Below are 25,362 nucleotides of genomic sequence, written 5' to 3'. Positions count from 1 at the left end.
TGCAGCGTGCGGCGCCGGCGGGTGCGCTTTAATTGACGGCGCGCTCCGGGGCCGCTCGCCGCCCAATGGGACGCGGCGCTGCGGCTGGGAGGCGCTGCTCTGCAGCCCGGGGCTATTTGTAGCACGTGACGCGCGAGCCCGGCGTCGCTCGCTCGCTCTCTCTCCCCGTCTCGCGCAGCAGCAGCCATCATTGCGCTCCAGCCCGGAGGAGGAGAGAAAAAAAGAGGAAGAGACGCGAGAGGAGAGAGAGAGAGAAAAGCAGGAATTATCATGGACTAGCACAGGAGCCACGAAAGGGAATGCACTTTTTTTTTCCGCTTCGGTTTTAATTTCTCCCGCTTCTTTTTTGTTTCCTCTACTCGTCCCCTCTCCCCTCTGCAGGTAAAGTACAATTCTGTTGTTATCGCTGCTGCTGCTGCTGGTGGTGGTGGTGGTGTTGCTGCTGTTGTTTCTCTCTTTTAAATAAAGGCAACTCTCGTAAATGTCTCCGTTTCGCCAACGAGCCGAGTAATGTCTCTCTCTTTCTCTCTCTCTCCGGGGGAAAACGGTGTTCTTCTTCGGTGCTCCGGATTTGAAACGCTGTGCAGATGCTGGAGGCGACCGGTTGCGTTTTCGAAAGCAAATCTAAAACCTTTTCTTTTAAAAAAACAAAAACAAAACCGGACGCTTATCAACTCGAACCCCGCATCTCACAGAATCTACAGGCGCACCCAAACGTAAATAGTCCATAGCGCGTCTCGACTTCCTGTGTTCATGTTTTTAGTGCGACTCGTATCTAGTTGTGCTTTATGATTTATAATTAAGCTAAACGGCGTTAAGTGACATTAGGGGTGGAAGCGACGTAATTGCAGCGAGTGCAGCACTCGTGCAGTGAGCTCTCCGGTTGAGGTAGCTAGGGTCGGGGATCGGTTTTGTTTCCCTCTGTACATCATTGCTCAGCAGACGCCCGGACTGTTGCTCGCCTTCTGAGCTTTAAGGTCTCGCAATCAAACTTTTACAAGGACACCCAATCGGGGGAGCTCTGCACGGTTTTGTGTGCACTCATTTTGGTAAAACGTTCCTTTTTCTCCCCCCTCCCGGCCGTTGAGACTGGCCTTACTTTCGGTTTGACATAGGTGTATCAAATTACGCTTTTTTTTTTTCGTCGCTGAATTGTGCAAATTCCGGACGCCGTCTTAAGAGGGGGGGGGGGGGAACGGCGAGAAAGCAGCAGAACTCGAAAACTTAGTTGCCTCAGTAGCCAAAATAAATGGAAAGGCTCGTCTCTGACACCTGAGCGATTGCGGCCGATGATCCTGCGGTTTCTCGTCTGCTTCCTTCTTAAACGTCACGTTTGATTTTGTTTCTAAACGAATTCCTGAAGACTCGTCTTCCAGTGGGTATGTTGTGCGTGCCGTTAGCCTGCCGTGCTACGGTTTTGCATGTATTCTTGTTTTAAAAGGCTTGTGCCCCAGTCACTTGAAGCGGGACCGCCTGTCTTGTGAAAGCCACTTAAGCCATCACTTGGCTTAAGTGATGATTTTTTTTTTAACATTTATTTTCCTCAATCGGGGCTGGATAGTAGCGGTTCTGTGATCAGATCCCTGTGTAGCCCTTGTGACTGTGCACGCTGCTGTACCTCGCAGTACAAGTTCACCAGCTGACGGCGGTCCCGGCGGACTGGGAAGCGATTAATTATGACAGCCCGGGTGCATTTAATTTTGATGAACGGCTCTTTGAGTCGCCCCTAGTGCTTGGTTCGGGCTGTGCTCTTAAAGGGGGACCTTGGTCGCCCTAGCCCTCTTACATGCTTCCTAGTTTAAAATAGCCAGTTGGTGCAGGAGCCGTGTAGAAACTGTGTAGAAACTCAACAGTTCCGCAAGAGGGCGCTGCTTTTCTCACACCACCTCCATTTACATTCAAGTGATTTTTTTTTCTTCCCCCTGAATTGCTTAGTGAACCTTTCTAAGAACTTCTTCTTCACTCTCGTTTTGCCGGTGTTTTCTAAACCCGTTCGGTCTGTAGCTAAAAGTCACCCGTGAGACGCCCGTTAATTTTCTCCCCCCCCCGCTTGTAATGGGACAGCCAGGATAGTTTTTGTGATTTTAACGCGCAATGTATACCTCCAACAGGAACACAGTGGGGATGTTGAGTACCCGCGAACCAGTCGGTTCATGGCCCATTCTGTATCCAGTCCCGAACTTTTGAATAGCGTTCCAGCTGTTGCCCGTGGTCAGGCGCTCCCGGGGGTCCGCATGGTCACGTCCGTTTCTCTCAACCGAGCTTTGTGCTGTTTATCACTGATGCTCTGAGAGAAATAAACACGTTCGCTTTCTGCTGAAAGCCCGGTTCCGGTACTGAGTGAAACGGAGCAGCTAGGGCCGTTCAGCAAGGGATTGAAAGGCGGCCTCTTCTTACCTGAGTGAGGTTTTGAGGCGCTTTCCTTCCGCTCGACAGAGCCCTGGCCGCCTTCCTGATGGCAGACAGGCCGAGCACAGTACCGAGCATAAAACGAGGGAGGCACAAACCTTCACTGGGTTTCTTGTCATGATAGTGTTTGGAGGGCTTCTGGCTTAATTAGGCAGGGGAATATCTGTGTGCAAATATCTTGGTTTTGAGAAGGACCTGTAGGGGTCTGGGTAGTTCCTGGAGTGTCTCCCAAGAGTCCGGAAGACCTTCAGACTGGTTTGTGACTTGGGAGCTGTAGGGGTGCGAGTTCCCCGGAGTGGAGGCGTGGGAGTTAGGGGGGGGAACACCGCCCCCCAAAGTCTGGGCTCTTGTGTCGGAGAGCGCTCTTTGCAGTGGTGCTGCCTTTCCTGGAGGAGGCTGGAGGTCGGGTCGCCCTAAACTTCAGTCTGGATCTCTGGCTTTGTGTTGGTTGGAGAAGGTGCAGCTATATCCCTCACCTCGTCCACAACTTGGGCTGGGAACCGAAGTGGGGGGCCGTGCCTGGAGCAGTCTGCGCCGGTGAGCCAGGAGGGGCTCTGCGGGAGTGATTAACCGGTCGCAGAAGAGAGGTGGATGTCCATAAGCCTGTTAATCTTGGGTTTGGAATGTATGAGTCGGGGAAAATTGGCGGGGATCAGGGACGGGAATTGCCCGCGCTGAACTGACTGTGCGCTTCAGCGAGACGGAGGCTGTGCTTTTACAGTAAAGCATCGTGTGTGTGTGTGTGTGTGTGTGTGTGTGTGTGTGTGTGTGTGTGTGTGTAAGCGAGTTCTCTGAATTTTCAGTGACTGCTTCTTCTGGGGGCGGGGGGGGGCTTCTAAAGCTATTGTATCCGACTGAAAGTCGGACGTCTAGACTGAAATTCCCCCACTCGTGTGGCGGAGTGCTGCCGGCTAACCTGCGGAGGGAATGTCCTACTCTCGGGCTCGCTGATCTGAAACACTTGTGTTCCGGAGCTTCAGGAAACGTGCCAGCTGTTCACCTACATGAGTCTTTTGTACCAGTTTATTGATGTTGTGCTTCAGAAGTGCAGTTGTTTGCTTATGCTGAATAAAGCTTGACCGAGATCAAAGCTCGTTCTCCCCCAAACTTTTTTTTTTGGGGGTGAGTTTTTGTGTTCGTTTGCTTTACCTAAACCATTTGAAAGTCACTTTTGTATCCCTTTCTAAGAAATTGAAGACTGCATGTCGGAGCACATACTGGCAAGGAATCAACTCGTTTTGGAATCCCAAAACTGATTTTGGTCTGAAGATCGCTATGTTGTGTTTCTACAGCTGGATGGTTGAAATTGCTGTTTGTGTAGTTAATCAGGCTGCAGCAATCAAGACTATTCCCAGGTCCAAACAGAGGAGATCTGATACAGGTGGAAAACAGGATTGGAGGGGGGGTGGGGGGGAACACGTGCTTGGATATACACAATTGCAGTCCAGCATTGCTTTAACAAATTGCTTAAATCTTTTTTTTGTTGTTGTTGGCTCCACAGCTTTCAGATGCCTAATCTGTTAGCAACAATGCTTAATGTCCTGCAAAGATGTTTTTAAAAATCTCTCTTAATCGGCTTCACTGTCTTTAAAAGATGATTGAAAGGTCTTCAGGCTGTAGTACAGGTCTCTGATGGAAAAGCAACTGCTCAATGTCCCTCTTGTGATAGTTGTGGAGTGCGTGCTGGGAGTATTAGGTTTGTCTGTAACTGTGACAATAAGAGGCCCCTGATTTGCCTGCATTCTGCGAAGTCTCACGACAGGCCTGACATTAGATGCAGGTTTTGTCTTCATGCTTGACAGTAGAAATAAAACCTCCGTATTGAGGAAGAAGGGGATTCCACTGCCCTGGTGTTGAGTAGGCAGGGGGGGGGGGGATTTTGGCCGATCTAATTTAAGAGCGTGTTGTAGAGTTGAAGTGCATTGCAAAACGTTGGGCTTCTGTGCTCTTGGAGAGCTGCCTCCCTCACCTTCAACAGATGGGTGTTCAGGTTTTGATGCCCATTCATGACGTTTTGTACTTATTCATCATAATGAAACCATTGATGTGGTCAGCTAATTCCTTACTTTATACAGGAGGAGTCACTATTGCTCGGATTCACCTAAGACAATGCTGCTTTTTATGAATTGGTGTAATTTGGTTGCACCAGCATTATCTTCCATTATTTCATCCTGCTAGTTCCAGAGGTCTTTTTCACTTGTACAGCATTCTTGGAGGAGATTCCAAAAGCATAAAAACCACGGGGTAAAGTGCTGGGCGATAATTCAATAACGATAATTATCGCGATATAATTTTCCTCGATTTATAATTTGAACAAAAGTTCGATAAATGTTCGATATACATGTTTATGCTTTGTGCATGATGTGCGCATGCGCACAAAATACTGCGTGAGTGTGCGTGCGTGTTGCAGACCGGGTGGCTAACGTGGTGGTGTTTACTCTCACGGTGGTGGCTGACAGGATTGTAGTTAGAGTGGAGAAATGAGAGACACTGAAGCAAATGTAGTGCTGCCAACGACCAGCTCGAAGGACGATGACGTCGTCGACAGAAAAGGACATATTTTGGCTTTTTACAATCAGACATACAACAGAGCACTTTAAACTTTGCAGTCTGTCTGAGCCATCTTCTATGTGTGTTTTATCACACTGCAGTATTTTTCTATTAAGATATTTATTTTGTAAATTTTAGTCCTGCAGATTTTTTTTAATGTTTCTGCTGTTCGGAAAGTGTTTGTTGTGCTCTTAAAATAGAGAGTTGTTTAATTTACCAATTAGCTGTCTGGTTTCTTCAAATTTCACTCAGGAGAAAAAATCTGCCTTTAAACTTGAAAGAAATAATGATTTGACATTTATCGTGATAATTATCGATATCGACTGATATGAAAACTTTTATCGTGATAATGTTTTTGGCCGTATCACCCAGCCCTAGGGTAAAGCTAATCTGATCAGTTTCCTAGCCTTCTTGAGTACAGTCCGTCCCAGTGTACAGAGCGCAGTTCTTTTTGCACATGGAACATCCTGTTCAGCACTACGAGCACAAAGGTGTGTCGGTGGAGTTTCACCTTCATTTTCAGACGTGTTGTTGGCCCTCATAGCAAATGTGCAGCAATCCTAGGAACTGGGTTGACGAATATCGACGTCAGGCTCTCGGACAGGAGAACCGGTTTTGTGTCTTTGCCATGCTGAGTCAGGATGAATCGTGAAGGCTGTTTTTTTCCCTGCTCACGGTGCGTGAGCAGCATGTTATGAAGCTGACGAGGGTGACGTGTGTGCTTCTCTTTTGGGGAAGGGAGCTATTTATAGGATCCGGGCTTTTGAGTAGTCGCTTGACTTAAAATAGCAGCAAGCGGGCCTGGGTCAGCGGGCAGGTAGTGCCTACCTGTGCAGCACTGGCTCAGGGGGGGGAGACGGGCCTGTCTGAAGGACAGGCGGACTGTGCGCCTCTGGGTTCCCGCCCCATTTTTGCTCAAGTTTAAATTTTTTTGAAAGCCTGCTGGGCTGGCCTATATGCAGTATGGTCTTCTTGTGTTGAAAGGAAGAAGATGGGCTGAATTACATCCTTTCTTTAGTTTACCCTTCTTAAGCATTTGTTTGCTGGTCGTCTTCCCTTGAACACAGACTTCCACAGAGCCTCTTCCCTTTGAAGTGTCTACTAACGGTTCTTAATTGCTCTCATTTTGAGGAGACTTGCCAGCTGTGATCTAAGGAGCGGCTGCTCCTGATCTATGGATCTCCAAGTGATCTATTCAGACTGCGTGTGGAGCAGAAGTGGCTGTTTGGCCTATTTAGTTTCTTGGGTTAGGATGGACAGAAATGAGGACATGGTGTATATTAATTTAGGATCAGCAGTTCTTGCTGTGCCTTCCAAACTTGAGTCTCCGGTTCATGGGTGTGAGCCGTGTGGCCTCACGCGAGGAGAACGAGGAAGTGGGGGTGGGCCGAGATGGGCTCGTCCCTCCCTGATCGCACAGCGTGCCTGCAGGGGATGCTGGGAGGCAAGTGAGAAGTTGGAATCCCAGGCAGGAGGCTAGTGACACAACCCAGGCTCGAACCCGCGGTCGTAAAGCACGTAGAGCTCTACTGGTCCGAGGGTTTTTAAAGCGCCAACTCCTAACCCTCTTCTCAGGGGTGTGGAATATGTCTCATAAGGCTGGCAGCAGTGGCTGCGCTGGTGAGCGCAGTGTGTGTACAGGGATGCCCGTGCATCAGAATAAAGCTTTGTAAAGGAAAGGCTGATATTGTAAAGGTGAGAAGAGGTCACTTGGATTAGTATTCTGGCTTTTGGTCAATGCATTTTTTGTAAAGGCTGTGCTCGGGGTCAGGAGGCAGGAACAGTAAATAGTACAAAGATGTATCATTTGGGTGCCAATGGTGTGACCCTGCATATCATAGCCGAAGCTTTTAAAATGACGCCCTTTGGAATTACACACACTGTGCAGGCTGAAAATGGGTAATCCTGGCACCAGGAAGAGCTGCCATGCCCACAGTAAAGGGAGATCTTCCTAAATAAGAAAATGTCCAGGAACGTGGTGAAATGGGTCTTGCATGGAGACACTGTAGATGAAGAAATATTTGCTGCCATCTTTATTCCTGGGTTTTTCCAGCAGCATGTCCACTTGTGCTGCAGAACCTCTGGTTGAACAGGCCTCTGTGCTGTGGCATCTGGCTGTGCACCTTGGGATGCATATCTCTGGTCCCGCTCTGTGATGGGCGGTCTCTCCAGCCAGCAGGTCCTGCGGTCCCAACCTCCCACTGTCCCCGTCCTGCGCACCAGTGGGTTCTGGGTGGTGGTACGCCGTGCTTAAAGCTCTCGAGGTCCTGCATCTCCATCTTGCAGGGGGTGGTGTGTACGTCTACAGTTGTTGACTTTCTGGAAAGGCATCTTTCTGGAGCCGGAGTACCCTAGGAAAGCCTACTTTACAGGCCTGAATGTTTTCTCCTTAACAGAGTACACTGCCATCAGATTAAATTACTATACACAGATCTTATTACAGTAGAAGGGCAGGGTTGTCTGCCTGATTTGCGAAAGCAGAGTTTCTGGTTCCTTCCCTTGTGAGCTGTTGGCTCTATTAGCCCTGCAGCTATTAACCTTTTGAAAACGATTTTCTTTGTGCACTGCAGTGCCACTCTGACTCAGCATCTGCACAAAATATCTTAATTGTTCACTCCCGTAGCTCTTCCTCCAAGCTTGCAGGAGTTCAGTATAGCTCCTCAGATGCGTTCCAATTTCTTTCTCCCACTTCGTCTTGCATAGCATCTCAGACTGGGGACTTGCTGCCCAGACCTACGTGCACAGCTGTTCACTCGTACATCGGCTTTTCAATCGCGGAAAATATTAGGTGAGTTTTTTTTCTTCTTCTGGTTGGCAGCTGTACTTGCTGCTTTGAGAAATGTTCGTTTTCAGGCCACCTTGAGATGAGAAAAGAGGTCTTTCAGGTTTCATTCGCTTGGCTTTGAGCTTCAGGAGGCTGTGCAGGGCTGGAGAGTTAAAGAGCCTTTATTGGGTGACAGGAGGCTAATGGCTTGTCAGTGGAATAAAAGCCAGCCATGTGCACGATGAGCCCTGAAAATAATAAAACATGCTGAGAAATATTTAATCTCTAATCCTGTTGAGGAAATGCTGAAAGAATCGCCAGTCTAGAAACTTGGCCAGTGTATTTTTAGATTTGAGTCAGAACATCACGTCTGTTTCCAGTCTTTTTCTTTTTTTTTTTTTGTCTCGTCTGGCTTCTTGGAGGCCTGGCCTGCTCACCTCTCTTCCTCCCGTGGCCTTCCAGTAATTGTGTGGTGAGCGGCAGGGCTGGCTGCCCACTGCTGGTGCTGCAGACACTGGGAGTCCCCTGGAGCGGTGACACGGGCCACAGCTGTGCCGGGCTGTGCGCTGTCGGGTCTCCATTCCTGATCCTCCACAGAAGGGATTTTTTTTTGGTGGGGGGGGGTTGAGGAAGGAAGAGAGATGCCGCCAGACGGCGCCGATGCCCCAGTGTGGTGTTCAGTCCTCCGGTGTTTCCTCTGGCACTCCAGGCTGTGCCTGTGGTCTTGTTGTGGAGCTGAGAGCGGCGGCACTCTGCCATAAGCCGTCCAGCTGTTTCCTGGAGGAAGCCAGGGTGAGAGAGTGGGATCGGTTGGCTCCTCGTGCCCGAACGGAAGGATGGGCCAGCAGGCCTCCTGCTCTCTCCGGACTGTGATAGTGTGCTTTGCTCTCAGTGGGCTTACCCGGCCAACCAAGTGGGAAAAGATCCTCTAGAGATCTCGGGGTGGTCTTCCTCCCAGGCGCCACCAGGTTCTTTCGGGTGTTCCCAGTGAGGGTTTGGAAGGAGAAAGGGCAGGTGGCGCTCTCCCTCGTAAAGGGAGGTGGTGTCCGTGTGGGGTCCGTTGGTTGAAACGCCTCCCTCCGCCAGCGTGTCAGGCTTGCCGAGGGCCCCGCGCTGTAGTGGTTTTCACTGCGGGCCTGGCGTTGGGCACCTCGGTTTGGGGGAGATCGGCGCGGAGGTCCTGACCTCTTTAGCGCGGTGTTTGCGTAGCGGAGGTCTTGGAACAGGACAGCTTGCCCTTCCAGGCCGGAAGAAGAAGAAGAAGAAGAAGAAACGGTTGTGTTTAGGTCATGACGTAGATGCGGTAACTATGGAAACCTCCAGGTATGGAGGAAACAGGTTTGTCTTGTGGGCCTGTCCGTGAAGAGAGACAAGTGGAACAGCCGCTAACGGGCTTGGTTGCGCCGTGATGTCCAGATGAAGTTTGCAGATGGCCATGTTGTGTGTTTCATTAGGGAGCAAGTGCCTCTTCAGACCTGCTGTTGGCTGTCCGGTCAGAAGCACTTGGCTGGCCTTGAGTAAGATGCTGTTGACTGTAAGAGTTTCAGGATTGGAATGAGTGACCTGTCACAGTAGGTCTTAACCCATAGAGGGATCTTGAGACTTGCTCAGAAAGGGTTTTATTTTATTTTTTTTGTAGAAAACTTCCCCTTTTTTAATTGTATAAGGCTTTCTACTGACTTAGTTCTTTAATCATTGACATGAATTACTTGGGAGCTCTGCCATCCGATAAATCATCCCCCGTTTATTTCGAAAGGATTATCTGCTGCAAGGATGCCTGCCGATCTGCTGCAATGTGCTGGACTGCCGAGCTAAAATCTGAAACTGGAGAGCCTGCAGCACTTCTTGCTGAGTCTGTCTTTGATCTGCTCCTGTCAGTCTAAATGTGCTTACTTAATGTGGGATATCCTCCAAAGAGTATCTCTATCTGTGAGATAATACTTGGTCCCGTTTTGTTGGAACTTCCTGCTTGGCTCAGCCAGTAAAGGGACTCGCTCACAAGAACATGGAGGGTTATGGTCACGGGTTCGAGCCTGGGCCATGTCAGTGCCTCTGAGGATGGTAAGAAGACGAGTCGGGCAGTGCTCTCTTGGCAGCACCGTGAACCCTGTCCTGCAGCCTTGCGCTACGGTCAGTGAGCGACATGCCTCTCCGCCAGGTGGCGCTGAGCTCCCAGTACGGGGACGCTCTTCCTGAGGTGTCAAGACGAGGGGTTGGAAGAGCCCCCTGCACCTCTGTTCCCCTCTGTATGGGGTTGTGGAGTTGCTCGGGATGCTGGTGGTTTGAAGCCTTGTCGTGTGTACTACGGATGGCGCAGTGGCTTTGCCGAGCTGCTGGGGGCGCTGTCGGCCTTGCTAGTGCCCCCTGCGGATGTGCAGTACAGAGGCTACAGTAGGACTCCGACGTTCCTTTTTCCCCAGCTTGCTCTTGGCTGGGGGAAGCGGTTTGTGGGAGAGCATCCTGTGCCACCTGCCTGTTTTTAAGCGAGCAATAGGTGCACTGATATGACTGGTTCACCCATGAAGTCGGACACTTGCTGGGAGACGAGAGGCGTTCGCATTCTGCCCAGGAATCGGGGGGGGAGAGACTTCTGGTGGAACTGGTTTGGCAAGAGCTCCTGTAGTCATTTTCAGGCCAATGTAGAATGCAGCTATAAAAAGGCTACAAACTAAGCCGTGAGTTTCAGCCCTTCTTGGGGGAAGTTTAACATCTAAAACTCCAAATCCTACATTACCTGAGCCATGTAGTTCAATTAGCAAATCCCTCTCAAGTGTCTTGTTTTAAATAGCGCTTTAACAGAAGTACCCCAATGTGTTGCTGTGTCACTGAGCTGTCTTGTAATAGGTAAAAAAAATTGACCTGTTCAGGTCAGGTACAAAATTCATTGCTGTTCAGTCAATTAGGCAAAACTGGTGTCAAAAGTTGCAAATGCTAAATGATCTCCATGCATCTGCAGCTAAATGGGCACGGAGGTTTAGAGACTTGGTTATGATTATTTGGAATCCTTACGTATTAAATGGGGTCACTGTGTCATTCAGATTAAAACACTTTGTGGTTGAATACAGAAGTGTGTGTTTCTCAGTATTCCTTTCTAGTGGCTTGATTTCTTTAGGATGAGTTTCTCTCCGGTGTTCATAAACAAGTCTGTGATTCACATTCTGTAACGGGCTTTCTCTGCAGCTCTTGCAAATGAGCCACCGCAGTCCAGCTTTCCACTTGCCCTGCGGTGCTACAGGAGAGGCTGGGGTTTCTTTTCCAGCGGCAAGGCCTGCTCTTGGGTCTCCTTTGGTTTAATTAACTTTGCTGCACAGCCTAGAGCTTGCCTGTGATTTACCTAGGCTTGCCCTTTTAAGTGATGGAAGAGGAGAAGCTTTTTTTTTTGTTACTTAAAATTCCTGCCAGACCTGGAAACCATTTGAAGTGACCTCATCACCTTTTTAGAGAAACATTTTTTTTTTGTGTGTGCGATGCTCAGAATGTGCCACCCTTTAGACTGCAAGCGGGGGATGGGTGGGTGGGGGTTGTGGTGTGAGCTCTGGGGTACAGCGTGCTGGTGCAGGATGAGGTCACTGTGAAGCTGCTGGGCTTCTGCAGGGTTGTGCATCATCAGGAGTCTCAAGTGCACATCACACAAGTCTGTTTTTTTTTTTTTTTTTTTTTTAAAAAGGGGGCAAAGACTGATGGCTATTGTGCTCAACCTGGTAGGATTTTTACTCCATGTATAAAGGCGTAAAGCCTGGTTGGTCTTCCTGTCCTGTTAAAGAGCAATGCGTGTGTGCTTTTCTGATAAACTGGAGACGTACAAAAATGATTCACAGGGGTTTTAGAGCTTGCCATATTTACCCCCTACTTCTGCAAGATCTTTTGCCCCCTTCTCAAGATTTCTTGACCTACAATATGAACTCTTCCCAACCCCCATCTTCAGGTTCCTCTTCACCCCATAATCCCAGTCAGGTACTTTCTACCTGGTAGCTGACCGCTTGGGGGGAGGGGGGGAATGTATTTGGCCATTTTTTTTTTTTTACGGCTCTGTTGTGTGGACCAGTGAGCAAGATCTCGGCAATGGGAATCCTATCCGTTTTTATTTGTGGGGTAACTTACACTTCCAGACGTTTTGTTTTGTTTTCCTCGGCCATGCCTGTTTCCAGTGTTGTGGTGTAGCTCTCTGATCAAAGGGCAGCTACACACACAAGCTGCATTTACTTTGGCAATTAGCTTCTATTTTTTTTTTTCCAAGGCCCAGGTTTTTCCTTAAAAGATTAGAGCTCCTCCCTTTGACCTTCCCCAGGTCATGTGCTGCGTGAATCACCGGGGAATTGCAGGACGGGTTGTGAAATTTCCTACCGGGGGAAGCTGGGGCAGGCGTTCGGACTCCTCTGGGAAAGCAGCAAGGCCGTCGGCGCTCGGTAGGCTGGACACGGAGCCAGGGGGCTGGCTTGCCCGCCCTGCGGCGGAGGCGGCGTCCAGGCTGAGGGCAATCTGTGGTGAGAAGTGGAAATCATTCGCCTGTCGCGTTGACGAGGGCTGGCTCCGAAACGGTCGTGCTCTGGCTGTTCCCTTTCTGCGCGGGCTGTCCCTGTGGTCTCCACAGCCGCGAAGACCATCCCGACTGAGCGCTTCTGTCTGCGCCAGGTCATGTCGCTCGACTTGCTGAAACATCCGAAAGAAAACATCTGCTCTTGTTTCCTCGCGGGCGGCAGCACATGCTACATTCCTGTGATGAATTAAAAGCGGCTCCGCATGGGAGATGGCGAATTTGTGGAAACATCCTTTTTTTTTCCCTCCCTCTTGCCACCTTAATAAAAAAAACAAACAAACGTATTCTATGAATGACTGGTTGTGTAACTGCGCAACTACATTTTATTCAGAAGAATCATCAGAAGGGTATAGGTTAGGACTGAGAGACGAGTTTCCTGCCTCCCCACGCTGTCTAGGCTCCTGCCAGCTGTTTCCACGAAAGCAGGGGTGAATCAGCCAGTGACCTCGAGCTCAAGTGGGATGACTTTTTTTTTTTCTTTTTTCCTTCTCCCTACTCTTGGCTTTCCAAGAAGTATTGTTGTCCCCAGCTCTGTGGTCTGATGAGGGAAATTCTGTCCTGGCAACTTTAAGAACCAGCCAGCTTTGCCAAATGTTTGGGTGGGGGGGTGGGTGTAGGAAGTGTGTTAGGGTAATGGCTGCTTCCTGACTTGCAGTATGGCTCTCCTGTTGTGCCCCGAATCGCTGCCTGTGTGGAACATGCTGTGTTGGGCAGGCAGCCCTCTCCTCCTCGCACGTCTGGTGGTGAGCACTTGCTGCCGAATGCTGTTTTTCTAAATAAATTTAGATTGTACATCTGGTTTGGTTTAAGCAGATATGGTAAACAATTTCTTCTAGTGCGCAAGTGAAAGCTGAGTGCTCCCAGTGCAAAACGCAGGGTGTGAAGAGCCTGAGCAGGTTGACGGCGCTGCTCGAGTTCGTGGTTGTAGAGCAGTAGCACAAGGTTCAATCCCAGGTTGTGCTTGATGTTGTGGAGGACGGCTATCTGCAAGGGCGCGTGCAAAGGCTCTCCTGGCCTTGGGACGGCCTCTGTGTGGTCTTTTCAGTTCTGACCTCCATGTCGGATTGTAAGGTTTTAAAGCTATTCTGCAGAGACTTGGATGCAAGATGCAAATTTAGGTTGCAGGTGTAGAGCACCATATCTTGACCAGGATTGGCTCCAGAATTCAATGGACTGGTTTGATTTCACTGGCACCTGAACTAGCCCATTGGAATGTGCAATGCAGTTGGGTGCCCTTACTTGTGTTTAAATAAGCTCGCTTGGTGTGTAGCAGCCCATAGTGGAGTATGATCTGTTACCAGCAAGCCAGTGTTTCGTGAGGACAGATTTGAATGGAGGGAAGTGACTGCTTCTGGGAGTAATGCCTTCCAGACTGTGCCTCTCTACCACTCTCCTGTTCATCGGAGATTCACCCATGGTAGGAAAGGTTTAGTTAATTTGACAGCAATTTAAATCGCTTTTATTTGCTTTCTCTTTTTGTAATTTCTTAGTTTACAAAAGGTATTTATTTACTGAGTTTCACTTCGGGGGGGATAATGTACTGACTTGCAAAAGTCTAAGTGTTACATCTGTAACATTTTTGGCACATGTTATTTCCATTTTAAATAGTGGGAATTTTTTTTTGTTAAACGTATAAGTTGGGCTTACCTCATTTCCGGTCCTCAGAAAGGGGACCCTATCCACAGCTCTGGAGCAAGTGGCAGGGGCAGCACCAAGCTGGAAGGTGGTGTGGGGTGTCCCGGTGGCAGGACCCAACATCCCACATGAAAGAGGAGGAATTGTGTATTCGTTTTAGCAGCTGTTGGATGCGTTAACAGCTTGCACCCCAACGTTTCATTGCGGGTTGTCCTGTCAGAGCTGATTAGTCCGTACCAGACCTCCGGCTGAGCCTTTCGGGTGACGGCAGGCCTGCGGTTGGTCTGTGGCCCTTGTGTCTGAAATCACTGGGATTGTGTGCGTCTTGCACAATCTCATCCTAACGGCGCTCGGTGAAGTCTGGCCTGGCAGCTTACCTGAGTGGAATAGCGCAGTTTAACCTGTCTAGCCAGTGGGTGAGCTAAGTGTGGTTTTTCCTCTCCCCAACCCCTCCCCAAAGTTTTCATTACTGCTGTGCAAACAGCTGTCAAAGTGGGAAAGCAGCAGAGAGGAGCAGGAAGGTATTAACTACAGACCACTGTGCCTGCTAACCCAGCTATTCATTTAATTTCCTTCGCTTCAGCGATGACTCCCCTTTGATCTTATTTCTATCGCAGTAGATGACTGTATCCGATGTGAATGTTCGAGAGCTGGGGAAGAGGCCTGTTCTCCAGGCTTCTTCAGTGGCCTTGCTTAGTCCTGGGTTTGTACAGGATCAAGACAAGCCGTCTTTCCTTTTCTACCTGGAGTGATGACTGCATTTCTGCAGGTGCGTACAGTTGTTTAGATGTGTATAAACTGGCAGCTTTTGATACTTTCGATGTACGTGGACACCAGATAAAGCTTGTTCTCCACATTTAACTATCTGGTAGTTACCGGTTTACTAGTATTTTATTAAATAAACTCAGAAGTACTTTTGGTTTATGTAAAGGCCTCTTGGAAGTTCCTTGTGGAAGGGCAGAAGTGCAATATTGCAGTTCTACTCATTAGAATATACAAATTCAGCAATGATCACTTTTTCTGGACTTCACTGTTTAACATTGCTTTTCGGTGCGATACATTTATGCACCAATTTATCTTAACTGCTCCAATTTTGGTTTATGCAAATTGTTTTTCAGTTGCTTTGCTTCATGGCTCACCACAAAGATCTGAGTCTTGACTTCGGACGTCATCTGTGCCAAAGTTAATCTTTTAGCAATGTTGTGGCTTTCCCCATTTTCCAGATTAATATGTCTGTTTTTGGGGGTACAAGTTAATACCACGTTTCCTTTTCAGTCCACTGCTCACAGATCCATTTTGATCCCTTTTTGCAGGATGCGGTGGACCATGAGATTCATGTAGGTGATGTGCTCATGCGTCTATTGACAGAATCCAGAAGCATCACAAAGCAGACAAGGGGAGAACCACCAGTACAGATTTGAGTTGATGGCTGCAATTTTGATGCCGCACTGCTTAACATAAGGATGCCCCAACCCCATACCAGCATGTCTATACTTTGCTTTTTTCTGATGCAAAAGTCCCTTTACGAAAGCTGGCTGGAGACAGTCTGTGCTAGGACTACAGTGGTGTGTTCCACACCTGTTCTGCCTTGGTTTACAGAACCCTTCTGTAGGAACATATGTAACCCAGATGTTGGAGTCTAAACTGGTTTTAAAATGGACAAGAGTGATTTTGTCCCTTTTAGCATTGCCATTGTGACGTTTGTTTATTTAAAGATACGGCACGTTTGTATGATCAGACCTGCCCACTTTTTCTTATAACCATTTTTTCCCTCCCATCTTTCATTGCTGAACCTTGCAGAAAAAAAATTAAATCTGCATTGTGGTTCTGATGATGCCTTACTTAAAGTGAAGCCGAGTCTTTTTTTGGAGTGGGAAATGCATAACGGTACGTTGAAGCCTCTCAGCTGATTGGAAATAGCCTGTCTCATTTAAAATAAGGTCCTGTCTTGGAACTGCAAGCCAAAGCAGAGTCCGCACCATCTGGTTTCGATACCTAATATTTGGTCAAAATGAGATGTTAACCTACTGTTAGAGGTTCTACAATACAATGCCCTTCTATATCATAGAGGGCTATTGTATTTTGCCTGAGAGCCAGTTTGTCGCTCGCTAGCTCTGAAGGTTTTGAAGAGACCCATGCAGAGCAGCTTGGCTTCTTGCAGGACTGCTGTTGCAGAGTGGTGAGTTCAGGTTGGAGGAATGTGTGGTTGTCTGGCTGGTGAACAGTTGCTGATTAGTAGCTCCTTACAGTGTTAATGGCTTTGAGGTGGGAAGGAGAGATGTTTTTTTGGTTCAGTGCCAGGCCATGCGAGAGCACATTTCAAACCTCCTGCTTTCAAGCTGGTGTTGATGGGAAGCCGAGGTGCGAGACCTCTTGCTCTTGAGTTTAATCCTCATCGCTGCTGGGGTTTTTTTTTAAAGCTGGCGAGACATTAAGCCCCCAAACGCATAGCTATTCAATATTTAGAATATCTGTGACGAATGTAATGTTTAAGATTCATGTCTTTTCAGAAGCAGAGGGATGGAAATGATTTATGCTGTCTTGAAACTCTTAGCTTCTCTGGCATTTGAAGTTTGATATAAGATTAGTTTATCGCACCTTTTAAAGCTCTTTACAGAATGACAAAGACAACATACACAATGAGACGGTAGATGGGGTGGGGCGTACTGAATATAATAGGAGGGGGTAAAGTAGGGGTAGTAGGTAAAGTAGGAGGGGCAGAGGGGTAAAGAGCAGAACCAGTTAAGTAAAGGCCCTTCTAAAGAAGAAGGTTTAGAGTCTGCATTTGAAGGAGTTTAGAGAAGGTGACTGATATCCTTGGGGAGAGAGTTCCAGAGCCTTTGGTGTGTAACAGGAGTAGGCCCCCTCACCCATAGGGTGTAGACAGGCTTGGGGGACAGACAGGAGACCAGAAGTAGAAGAGCGAAGGTTGCGAGATGGGGTGTCGGATCGTAGTACCTCAGACGCTGTGGTCTTTCTATAGTAAGGAGGCTTTTATGCAGTTTATTTTTAATTGGAGGGCTGCAGGTTTCCTGAAGGTGCCTGCCCGCATCGCACTTGCTCCAGTGCACAGAGCCTTTGCCCAGTGTGGTCACGTCGGACTTGCCAGGTGGAAATTTCATGCCTTGTGAATTGCCCTGACGTTTGGCTAGCTGGCTCCAGGGGACAGTAGCCTCTTTGACGGTCACCTTGCAGAGCTCGGTAACTTGCCCAGCGTCTCCCTGCTGCGGGAGAGGCCAACCAGGGCTCGGTCGGCCCATGTGGGATCGCTTCCGTCTATCTTGGGGGGGGGGGGGAGAATCTGCAAAGCACAGGACGGGCACAGTCTCGACTGAAGCAGCAACTCTTTCCCGCTCCTGGGAGTGCTGCCCTGCTCTGCCCGGGTTCACATGGCCACGCTGGGCCGCAGGGCACGATGCCCGCAGGACCTTGCGCTGAGCCTTTCCAGCGTGCCAGCTGTGGCTTCTGTTCAAAGCACACAGCTGCATGCCTGTATTTAAAGGCCAGACATTTTAATATTGCCTTTCCTGTTATCTTCTGACTAGACAAGCTTCTAAAAGGAAATGGCCGTACAGACAGCTTTTTTTTTTCCAGCTCGATTGTTCTGATTTCTGGGCGGGTGTGCTTTACAACCCAAAGTTATAGGTACTTTATCGCAAACAAGAGGGAAAAGTTATTGGGGGGGGGGAAATGGGGTTTGCTGTGATTTTTGAGAAAGATGGAGGTTTGGTTTAATACAAAAAAAATCCAACTTTTTAAGCCATTTTCGCTGCTTCAGTGTAACAGGGGGGAAAAGAAAGTGCTGTGAGGACTGCATTATTGCTACTTGTTCATCAGATGTTTTTCACTTGTTCTGAGTTTTTTAGATGGGCGAGGAAGCAGCTGAATTACATAATGTCCTCAGCTTGCAGAAGTTGTTGGAAACGTACTTCAGTTTTCACTGAGCGCAGAAAAGGTCCTTGTCTCCTGTCTAGGCTTGAAAGCCACCGAGTTAGATGGTGACATGATTTTGGAGGTGGTAGCTTTTTGTGGGGCACTAGAGCCATCGACCTGCTTGTGGTTAGCAGCTCTGGGTTCAGTTCCTGGGCTGTTACCTGTGTGGAGTTTGTATGCCCTCCCTGTTTTTGTGTGAGTTTCCTCAGGGTGCTCCAGTTTTCCTTCACCAGTCCACAGATGTTCTCTTAATGGGCTTTGGGGAAATCTGGCCCTGGTGAGTGTGCACGTGTCTCTGCATGTGCCCTACAGTGCACTGGCTTCCTGTCCAAGGTGTATCCCACTCTGCACCTGTCAATAGCTGGGATAGGCTCCGGCTCGCCCACCCCTTGGCATGAATTTTATTGCGGTGTTGTGAAACTTTCTGTCCATGCCCTTGAATGACCCCAGCTGTTTACCACTCTAATGAATGATGTATTGACTGCGTTAGGTAATGTTCACTACAGGTTACTGCAGAGGTAACATTGTTTCCTGAAGCCTGGCTGAGATCATGTGCAGCAGGTGTGTCTATCCATTGGGAGGTCTGCAACTTTGTGCAAATCCTCTTTGGTTTGTCTCCGTCTCTGTCCCTTTAACTCCTGCTTGGAAAGCGCGGGGGGTGGGGGTGAGGTTGGCAGGGCTTGTGAATGATTGATTAACCCGGGTGTCTCCTCTCTGTCCTCTCCAATCTCTGCAGGCTTGATCGGCGCCAGCCCTGACCCGGTCTCCTAGCAAGAGGCGTCTCCTTCCCGGGCGCAGGCCTGCTGATTGGCGGAGGAGGAGGGGGCACGTGCCGCGGACACCCCCTGCCCCCCCCCCCCCCCTCCCTCCCCCATCCCCCCCCTGCGAACGAGGACTAACCCAAAAAAAACCCGAACATGGGGCAGAAGGTTCCTGGCGGGATCAAGACGGTGGACATGAGGGACCCGGCGTTTCGGCCGCTGAAGCTGGAGCTGCAGGCGCTGGACTACGCCAAGCCGGCCCGGCTGGACATGCTGCTGGACATGCCGCAGGCGCTGCCCGACGTGCAGGTGCAGCACTCCTGGAACAACGACGACCGCTCCCTCAACATCTTCGTCAAGGAGGACAACAAGCTGGTGTTCCACCGGCACCCCGTGGCCCAGAGCACCGACGCCATCCGGGGGAAAGTGGGCTACACCCGCGGGCTCCACGTGTGGGAGATCAGCTGGGCCATGCGGCAGCGGGGCACCCACGCGGTGGTCGGCGTGGCGACGGGCGACGCCCCCCTGCACTCCGTGGGCTACATGGCCCTCGTGGGGAATAACGGCGAGTCCTGGGGCTGGGACCTCGGGAGGAATAAACTCTACCACGACGGCAAGAACCAGCCTAGTAAAACATACCCAGCTTTCCTGGAGCCCGACGAGACCTTTATTGTGCCCGATTCCTTCCTGGTGGTCTTGGACATGGACGAGGGCACCCTGAGCTTCATTGTGGACGGGCAGTACTTGGGAGTTGCTTTTAGGGGACTGAAGGGCAAGAAACTGTATCCTGTAGTAAGCGCAGTCTGGGGACACTGTGAAATTAAAATCCGATACCTAAACGGGCTTGATCGTAAGTACCCCTTCCCCTCTGCCGCCTGTAAAGCCTTGAGGAATTGCTTTCGAGATGCCACAGATGTTTTCCGAATTCCAGCTCCCTTCCATGTTCTGTGTTTTCCGCGAAGCCAGGTGTGTGCGTGTGTTTGCACTGCTTTGACAGCCAGCTCTGTCCGCAGAGCTTGTGTTCCGGTTGCGTTTCCTTCTGTAGGTTGTAGGAACTCTTGCGGCTCTGCTGAGGGAACTGCTTCTTCACAGGAAGGTGACGCATTGCAGTCTCCAGAGCTGGGAGCTGTATTGGTGTGCAAACTGGACAGGCACACGTAGAGGTCTTTGTTCTGCTGCGAGCCTGGAAAACGGTTTCTTTTTTGCTTTCCTGCTTGGAATCCTCTCGGGGGAACAGAACAGCTTCTAGTCCTGTAAGGTCGCCTGTATCACCGAGTTCTTCTTAAAAGGTTTTGCCAATAGAGGGCTGAAGTAGCTACCCGAAAGTGGAAAACGTTTCAAGACTTGAAAATTGCCCATCTGCAGCAACTTTGTGTTTTGCACTGAGTTGCCATCACAAATAAAGTTTATTTTACTTTATCACAAAGTTATTGAAAATCTGGTTATAAAATAGGTTTGGAGTGCATCTTGATATACTGGTTTTGAGACCCCCGAGGAAAATCTGCATTTTCTCCCACTGCAAGACCAGCTGGCAGGTCATCGCTGGTGGTCACCAGTTCACATGCAGGTTAAGTGAAGTGGGCAGTGTTGTGTTAAGCACGGGTCTTCCACTGATTAGATAGAGCTTGTGACATCACTTAGTTTGCTGTGCACACAGCGTTCAAGGCCAGAGCTGCAGGTGTGGGTCAGAGGGCCAGTTTGCTGAAGATGATCGATGAGGCTGCTCTTGATGAGCTGCTGTCCTCGTGCAGCAGTCGAGCTCAGGCCTGCGCAATCCTGCTGCGTCTGACGCTTGGCGCGCCTCTTGTGCAATTGTCTTGCTTTTGGGCAATTTTTAAGTGATTGTGCAGTGTAATAAGTAGATTAAACCCGTTTAATATTACCCCACCTTTCCGCTTGCTAAACCTGTTACATCAGCCAACGGTTTTTAAATTGCGAAACAGAATCGTTCAGCTGCTGTAGGTGAATTTCACAAGGGCCGTGGCATCTAAGTGTTGCCCATAATATAAACCAGGCAAGCGCTGGCATCTTTTTAAATTCCACAATTTTGGAAGAATGTGGAGACGCTGCCTTATAATATTTTTAGAATAATTGAGCTTACAAAATGTTTTTGAGTGAATGTAAGAATCTTTATGGTACTTAATTCTGTGATGCATGGTGATGTAGACCTGACAAACCACAGTCCATTCCCACCGTTTACAATGACTACCCCTTTTACGAATGCAGATGGTTGTACGTTTGTTTAGTGCAAATCGCAAAGCTCGCATCTCTTCCTCTTATCAGTTTCTTTTAGAATCATGAGCCCTCCTTTTCAAGTAACACGAGCATTGCTGGGGGGCTGTTGAATCTGCAGTATGCTTGTAGTCTATGGCTGCCCAGGCAAACTGCCCTCATGCAAATCCTCTATGTATTTAAACTGCACTCTCTCAGCCGATGGTAGGACCCGAGAATCCCCTGTAATACGCAGGTGCTTCATGGTCTTAAGCAAAGTGGGTGAGCCTGTGGCTGTGGTAGCCTGCCCTTGTCTGCTCTGAAGGCCTTTAGAATACAGCTGTGATGAGGTCAGGTCCTTCCCAGGACCACAGTCTTCTGCACCTCTGTCTCGGGGAAGCAATGGACAAGCATGTTTGCAACAATAACAGTCTCCACTTGTGCTTGGGGAATCAGTCGGCTAGGGGCGTGACTGAGAATCGAACCCGGGATCGTAGTACTTGGCCTGCCTTTTCTAGCGGAGCTGATCTGTCAATCTGAATAAAACGAGCCTCAGGACATGTTAATGGGGACCCGGCTAGCTTGTGTTGTGTAGCAGGACCGTGCTCCCAGGACGTTTCCTCGTGGAAGACGGGGGAGAGGCTAAATCGACATGGGACAGTGTGGTCCTGGAGCGTTTCAATGTATTCGGCAGCCAGAACAGTTTATCGAGTAATCTCCTGTTATTTGACGCTGTCTAGTTGCCGAGATGAAAGTGTCTAATGGGGTTGTTTTAGCACGCAGATGGTAGACGGTGAAATGACATAATTCTGAAATTAGACTGTGGCTGGGGGGGGTTGTCTAACAAAACCAACAAAGTTCAGGAAATGCAAGTTCTGGGTTAGTGATGTTACATTAATGCTACAGAACAGTCAGGATGCAGGTGTTACCATTTTTCAGGGAAACCTTCCCTGCTGTGGCTAAGAAAACATTCAGTCTGTGAATTATTCAGCTTGATGACATCAGAGTTTGGCCAAAACGGAGGTCTGTTTTTTTTTTTTTTCCCCTCTCTCTCTCCTGTGAGAACTGGATGCAGGCAGTTATGTTAAGAGATCTGAAAATGCTTTGGGGAGGGGGTAAAGCTTCAAATGTAGCTTTTGTTCTGACATGAAGCCCATGAGTACAAGTTTGACGCGCTGCCTGTTCCTCGGCAGCGATGGTCACAGTCGTGTGACCTCATACAAGCCCTTAAGATTCTTGGCAGCTGAGGGCATTACTGAAGGCTTAGGTTCAGAGGTCGCCCTTTCCTGCCGTCTGCATCGTGTTCAGTCTGGGTAATGGTTCCTCTGCGTTGAGGGGGTTGCCAGTGGGGTTCTGATCGGGTTCCGCCCTGGTGAAGCAAGGCCTGTCCTTGACCTCCCTCGGGGGTGCGGGCGGTCCAGCCCGGGGCTGTGCTGGAATGTCTCGGGAGGGCCGCGGTGTTGGGCAGCCGGGCCGTTTCCCCCGAAGTGGGCTGGCGGGCGAGAGGAGTATCCCGTCGGCTTCGCGTCGGATGAGTGCCGGTTAAAATGACCGTGGGGTTCCGGCGAAGAGCCGCAGCCCAGTACGGTTCCCGTAGCCTGCTGGGAGAGGGCGAGTCGGGCAGAACAGGGGACAGGCAGCGGTTCTGGATGGTAGAAACCAGAAGGCTGAACAGGAGGATTAAAGCCCCGCGGTGGCTCGTGACTCGCCTCGCTCACAAACTGGGGTTCCCAGAGTCACCTTTTGACCTCTTTCATTCCGTCTTCGCCCTACTGCCCGTTTGAAACCCTTTATTGAGCAGGTTTCGCTCGCTTCACGGAGCGCGACGGGATAATTCCCTAGGGAGACGTGGCTTTGAAATGTCCAGTGCTCAAGCAGAAAGCATTCGGCCGCAGCGTCGGGTTCGTGTCCCCGGTTCCTGGAAGGAGCTCCGCTCCGGCCCCGGGCTGCTCGTGTGTCTCTCTCTCCTCCCTCGGAGGGTGACGGCTCTCTCCCCTCTTCTCTCCTCCCCCGCAGCGGAGCCGATGCCGCTCATGGACCTGTGCCGGCGATCCGTCCGGGTGGCCTTGGGGAAGGAGCGTCTGAGCGAGATCCATGGGCTCCCGCTCCCGGCCGCCCTGAAGAACTACCTGCTCTACCAATGACGGCCGGCGCGCCGCGGCGGCCCCCCGCTGTCCTCCGGGGGTCCTCCACCCATCGCCACGCCCCCGCCGTGCTCACAGGGGTCTCCACCTGGCCTTTTAATGTTGGTGTTTTTTTTATTCCTCGGTCTCGGACTTGGTCTCGTTCTTATACTGGAAGTGTTCAAGGCCTCTGTTCCCGGATGTGGACCCCTCTATATATAGAACGTTCCGATGGCTTTGGTAATATTCCCGTCGTGCTCCCGAGAAGCGCGGAGGATTGGCTCCCTGGATGTCTCTCCTCCTCCTGCCTTTTTAAAATGCGAAATTTTATAAGTTTTTCCTTGACTTCTGGGCTCTGGAGACAGTTGTTGGATTTCTTGATGGATGTGTTGATCACTGTTAGTTTGTGGTTAATCTCTCTCGATTGCCATGAGTTTGTGACTTGTGTACTTAGCACTGTTTTTAGCCAATTTTATTGCATTCTGAATGGGTTAACGGGTCTCAACTAACTACAAGATGTCATTTTATTATGCTTTTGACTTTTAACTATGCAGGATATTCATATTTTTTAAATTTATAAGTGTAGGTTTATGTAATTGCTCGTTACCAATTTTGAAAGTGTCATGCAGTGTTCTTTTTTTTCTGGGGGATATCAGATAAAGCTTCATTTAACAGACCTCTCACGGTTGGCTAGTTAGACCAGCCAGGACAAATCTTTGATTGCTGTGGTTCAGATGTCTATGCTGTTCTACACAGGAAGCAGCGGAGTTTCTGTTCCAGAAAACTAATTTGGTCACCCACAGAGCAATTGCATGGACCTTTATAAGGACCACACTGTGAGAACTGTAGCCAAGTGACCACAAACAAACCCCATTATTCAGTGCAGACAAAGCATTCTCTGCAATATTTCAAGTGCCTCTTATGCTTGTGTAGACATGTTTGTAAAAAAATCCAGTTTTATCAAATACCTACCATGATTTACACATATTGCATATCCATCAGGAAATCTTGCTTTCTGTTTTTTTTTACCTCCCCCAATTGTTACTTGTGCTAAATTTCAGGTCAGGTGCCCAGGAGGTAGGATCTTCCTCGTTTGTGCCTGTATTTGTTGTGGAGGACTGGGTCTGGGTTGATGGACTCTGGGCAGGGGAGAGGGAGGAAAATGGGTGGTAGGAACGTATTTTAAACTGTACAGGTGGTGTATCTGCTGTAGGGTGCCTTGTTCACCGTTTCATCTTATTCTCTGTTCAAGATTAAACGATTAGTATTTTTAAGTGGCGTGCAAGAACATTTTATGAATCACTCTGTGCAGACCTTTTTAAATGATGGCTTTCCAGGGGAACAAGAGACAACCAGTGCTTTAATCACATGTTCATTTTTTTCTTTTGATTTTTTTTAAAGAAGTGCAACTTGTCCTTATTTGGCATTTATTTTGCTAAGCATGTGCACAGTGCTGCTTAACCCCCCAACCTTGTTCAGTTTAGTACCCCTTTTCTTTTTAGGCCTGCACAGTCTAAACTTTCCTTTGTATTCAATGCTGTAGATAATGTTCGTAACTACCTAATAAAGTTTATTATAAATTAACAAGCTCTTGCCTGCTCGTCTCTGGAGGTGGATCTCAGTGCTTCAGGTTTGCAGTGAAAGTTTCTTCCCTGCGTGCTTGGGGCTTGGCAGCAGAGCGCTTCCCCTCTGACGACGTACCTGGCTGTCTGGGAACCTCATGCAATCCCATGGAAGACTCTTTAGCTGCTTTGCATCTAGTCAGATTCCAAGCTTTGTGTTCCAGCTGCTCAGTCTCTTCTGGAAGTTGCAAAGCTGGACAGCGTCCTAAAATGGTTTCAAGTCTAGTTTTAGAGGCTCACTCCTTCAGAAGGGAGAGGTGTCCTTCCTAAAGGAGGGGCAAGCTAGCCAACTGGGTGATGCAGTAAGGCTGCTGCCTTAATTCAGGTGTGTGGCTTTGAGTCGTCGTCGTCGTCCTCCTCCTCCCTCTCGGCATGTTCCAGATGAACCATGTGGAGGTTTTGCTGCCATGTCAATGATGCCTTGCCCTTTAAAAAGGACAAGCAAGCAGAGAGCCCCTGAGTCTATAAGAACACCAGCTACTCGCCGATCTTCAGCAGTATTGCCTGAAGGGCCTGGCCTGCAGTTAACAGCCTGTGGCTCCTGGACTGTCAAGGTCAGAGGACGTGACCGAGACGGACAGATGAGGGAACGGGCTGAGCTTCCTCCTTCGTGCGGTCTTTGCCTTGGCGTGCTGACGGCAACAGGAAACTGAGGGGTTTTCTGCTTCCTGTTTCTCAAGTGTCTCCTGCCGTGGGCTCAAGAGGTCATGGTGTTCGAGAGCCTCCGCAGGCGGAGCGGACTGGGAGGTGTCGTCAGATCCCCGTCTGGGAATGGCTGTGTATTTTCTACGTACTGTAATGTAGTTTGCAGCTAATC

At 49.3% G+C, this 25,362-nt stretch overlaps 1 protein-coding gene across 7 annotated transcripts; it reads left to right on the top strand.

The window, feature by feature from the left end:
• LOC148642191 (SPRY domain-containing SOCS box protein 1) lies at nt 1–24,510 on the top strand. 7 transcript variants are annotated; one of them, XM_088617566.1, is made up of 3 exons: nt 1–381; nt 18,565–19,555; nt 22,817–24,510. In XM_088617566.1, exons 2-3 carry the CDS (start codon nt 18,746–18,748, stop codon nt 22,883–22,885), a joined length of 879 nt encoding a protein of 292 aa, XP_088473692.1. In that variant the 5' UTR covers nt 1–381; nt 18,565–18,745; the 3' UTR covers nt 22,886–24,510. The 7 variants fall into 7 exon arrangements, with proteins under 7 accessions (XP_088473692.1, XP_088473698.1, XP_088473693.1 ...); XM_088617572.1 differs by having other exon boundaries at nt 102–381; nt 18,565–19,439; XM_088617567.1 differs by lacking the exon at nt 1–381 and adding an exon at nt 813–1,379.
• The last annotated feature ends 852 nt before the right edge of the window (nt 24,511–25,362 follow it).

Source organism: Lepisosteus platostomus, chromosome 23 (assembly GCF_059453375.1).
Source record: "Lepisosteus platostomus isolate fLepPlt1 chromosome 23, fLepPlt1.hap1, whole genome shotgun sequence".
Taxonomy (NCBI): domain Eukaryota; kingdom Metazoa; phylum Chordata; class Actinopteri; order Semionotiformes; family Lepisosteidae; genus Lepisosteus; species Lepisosteus platostomus.
Note: the sequence above shows the minus strand (reverse complement) of the source record. Positions and strands in the feature narration are given on the sequence as shown.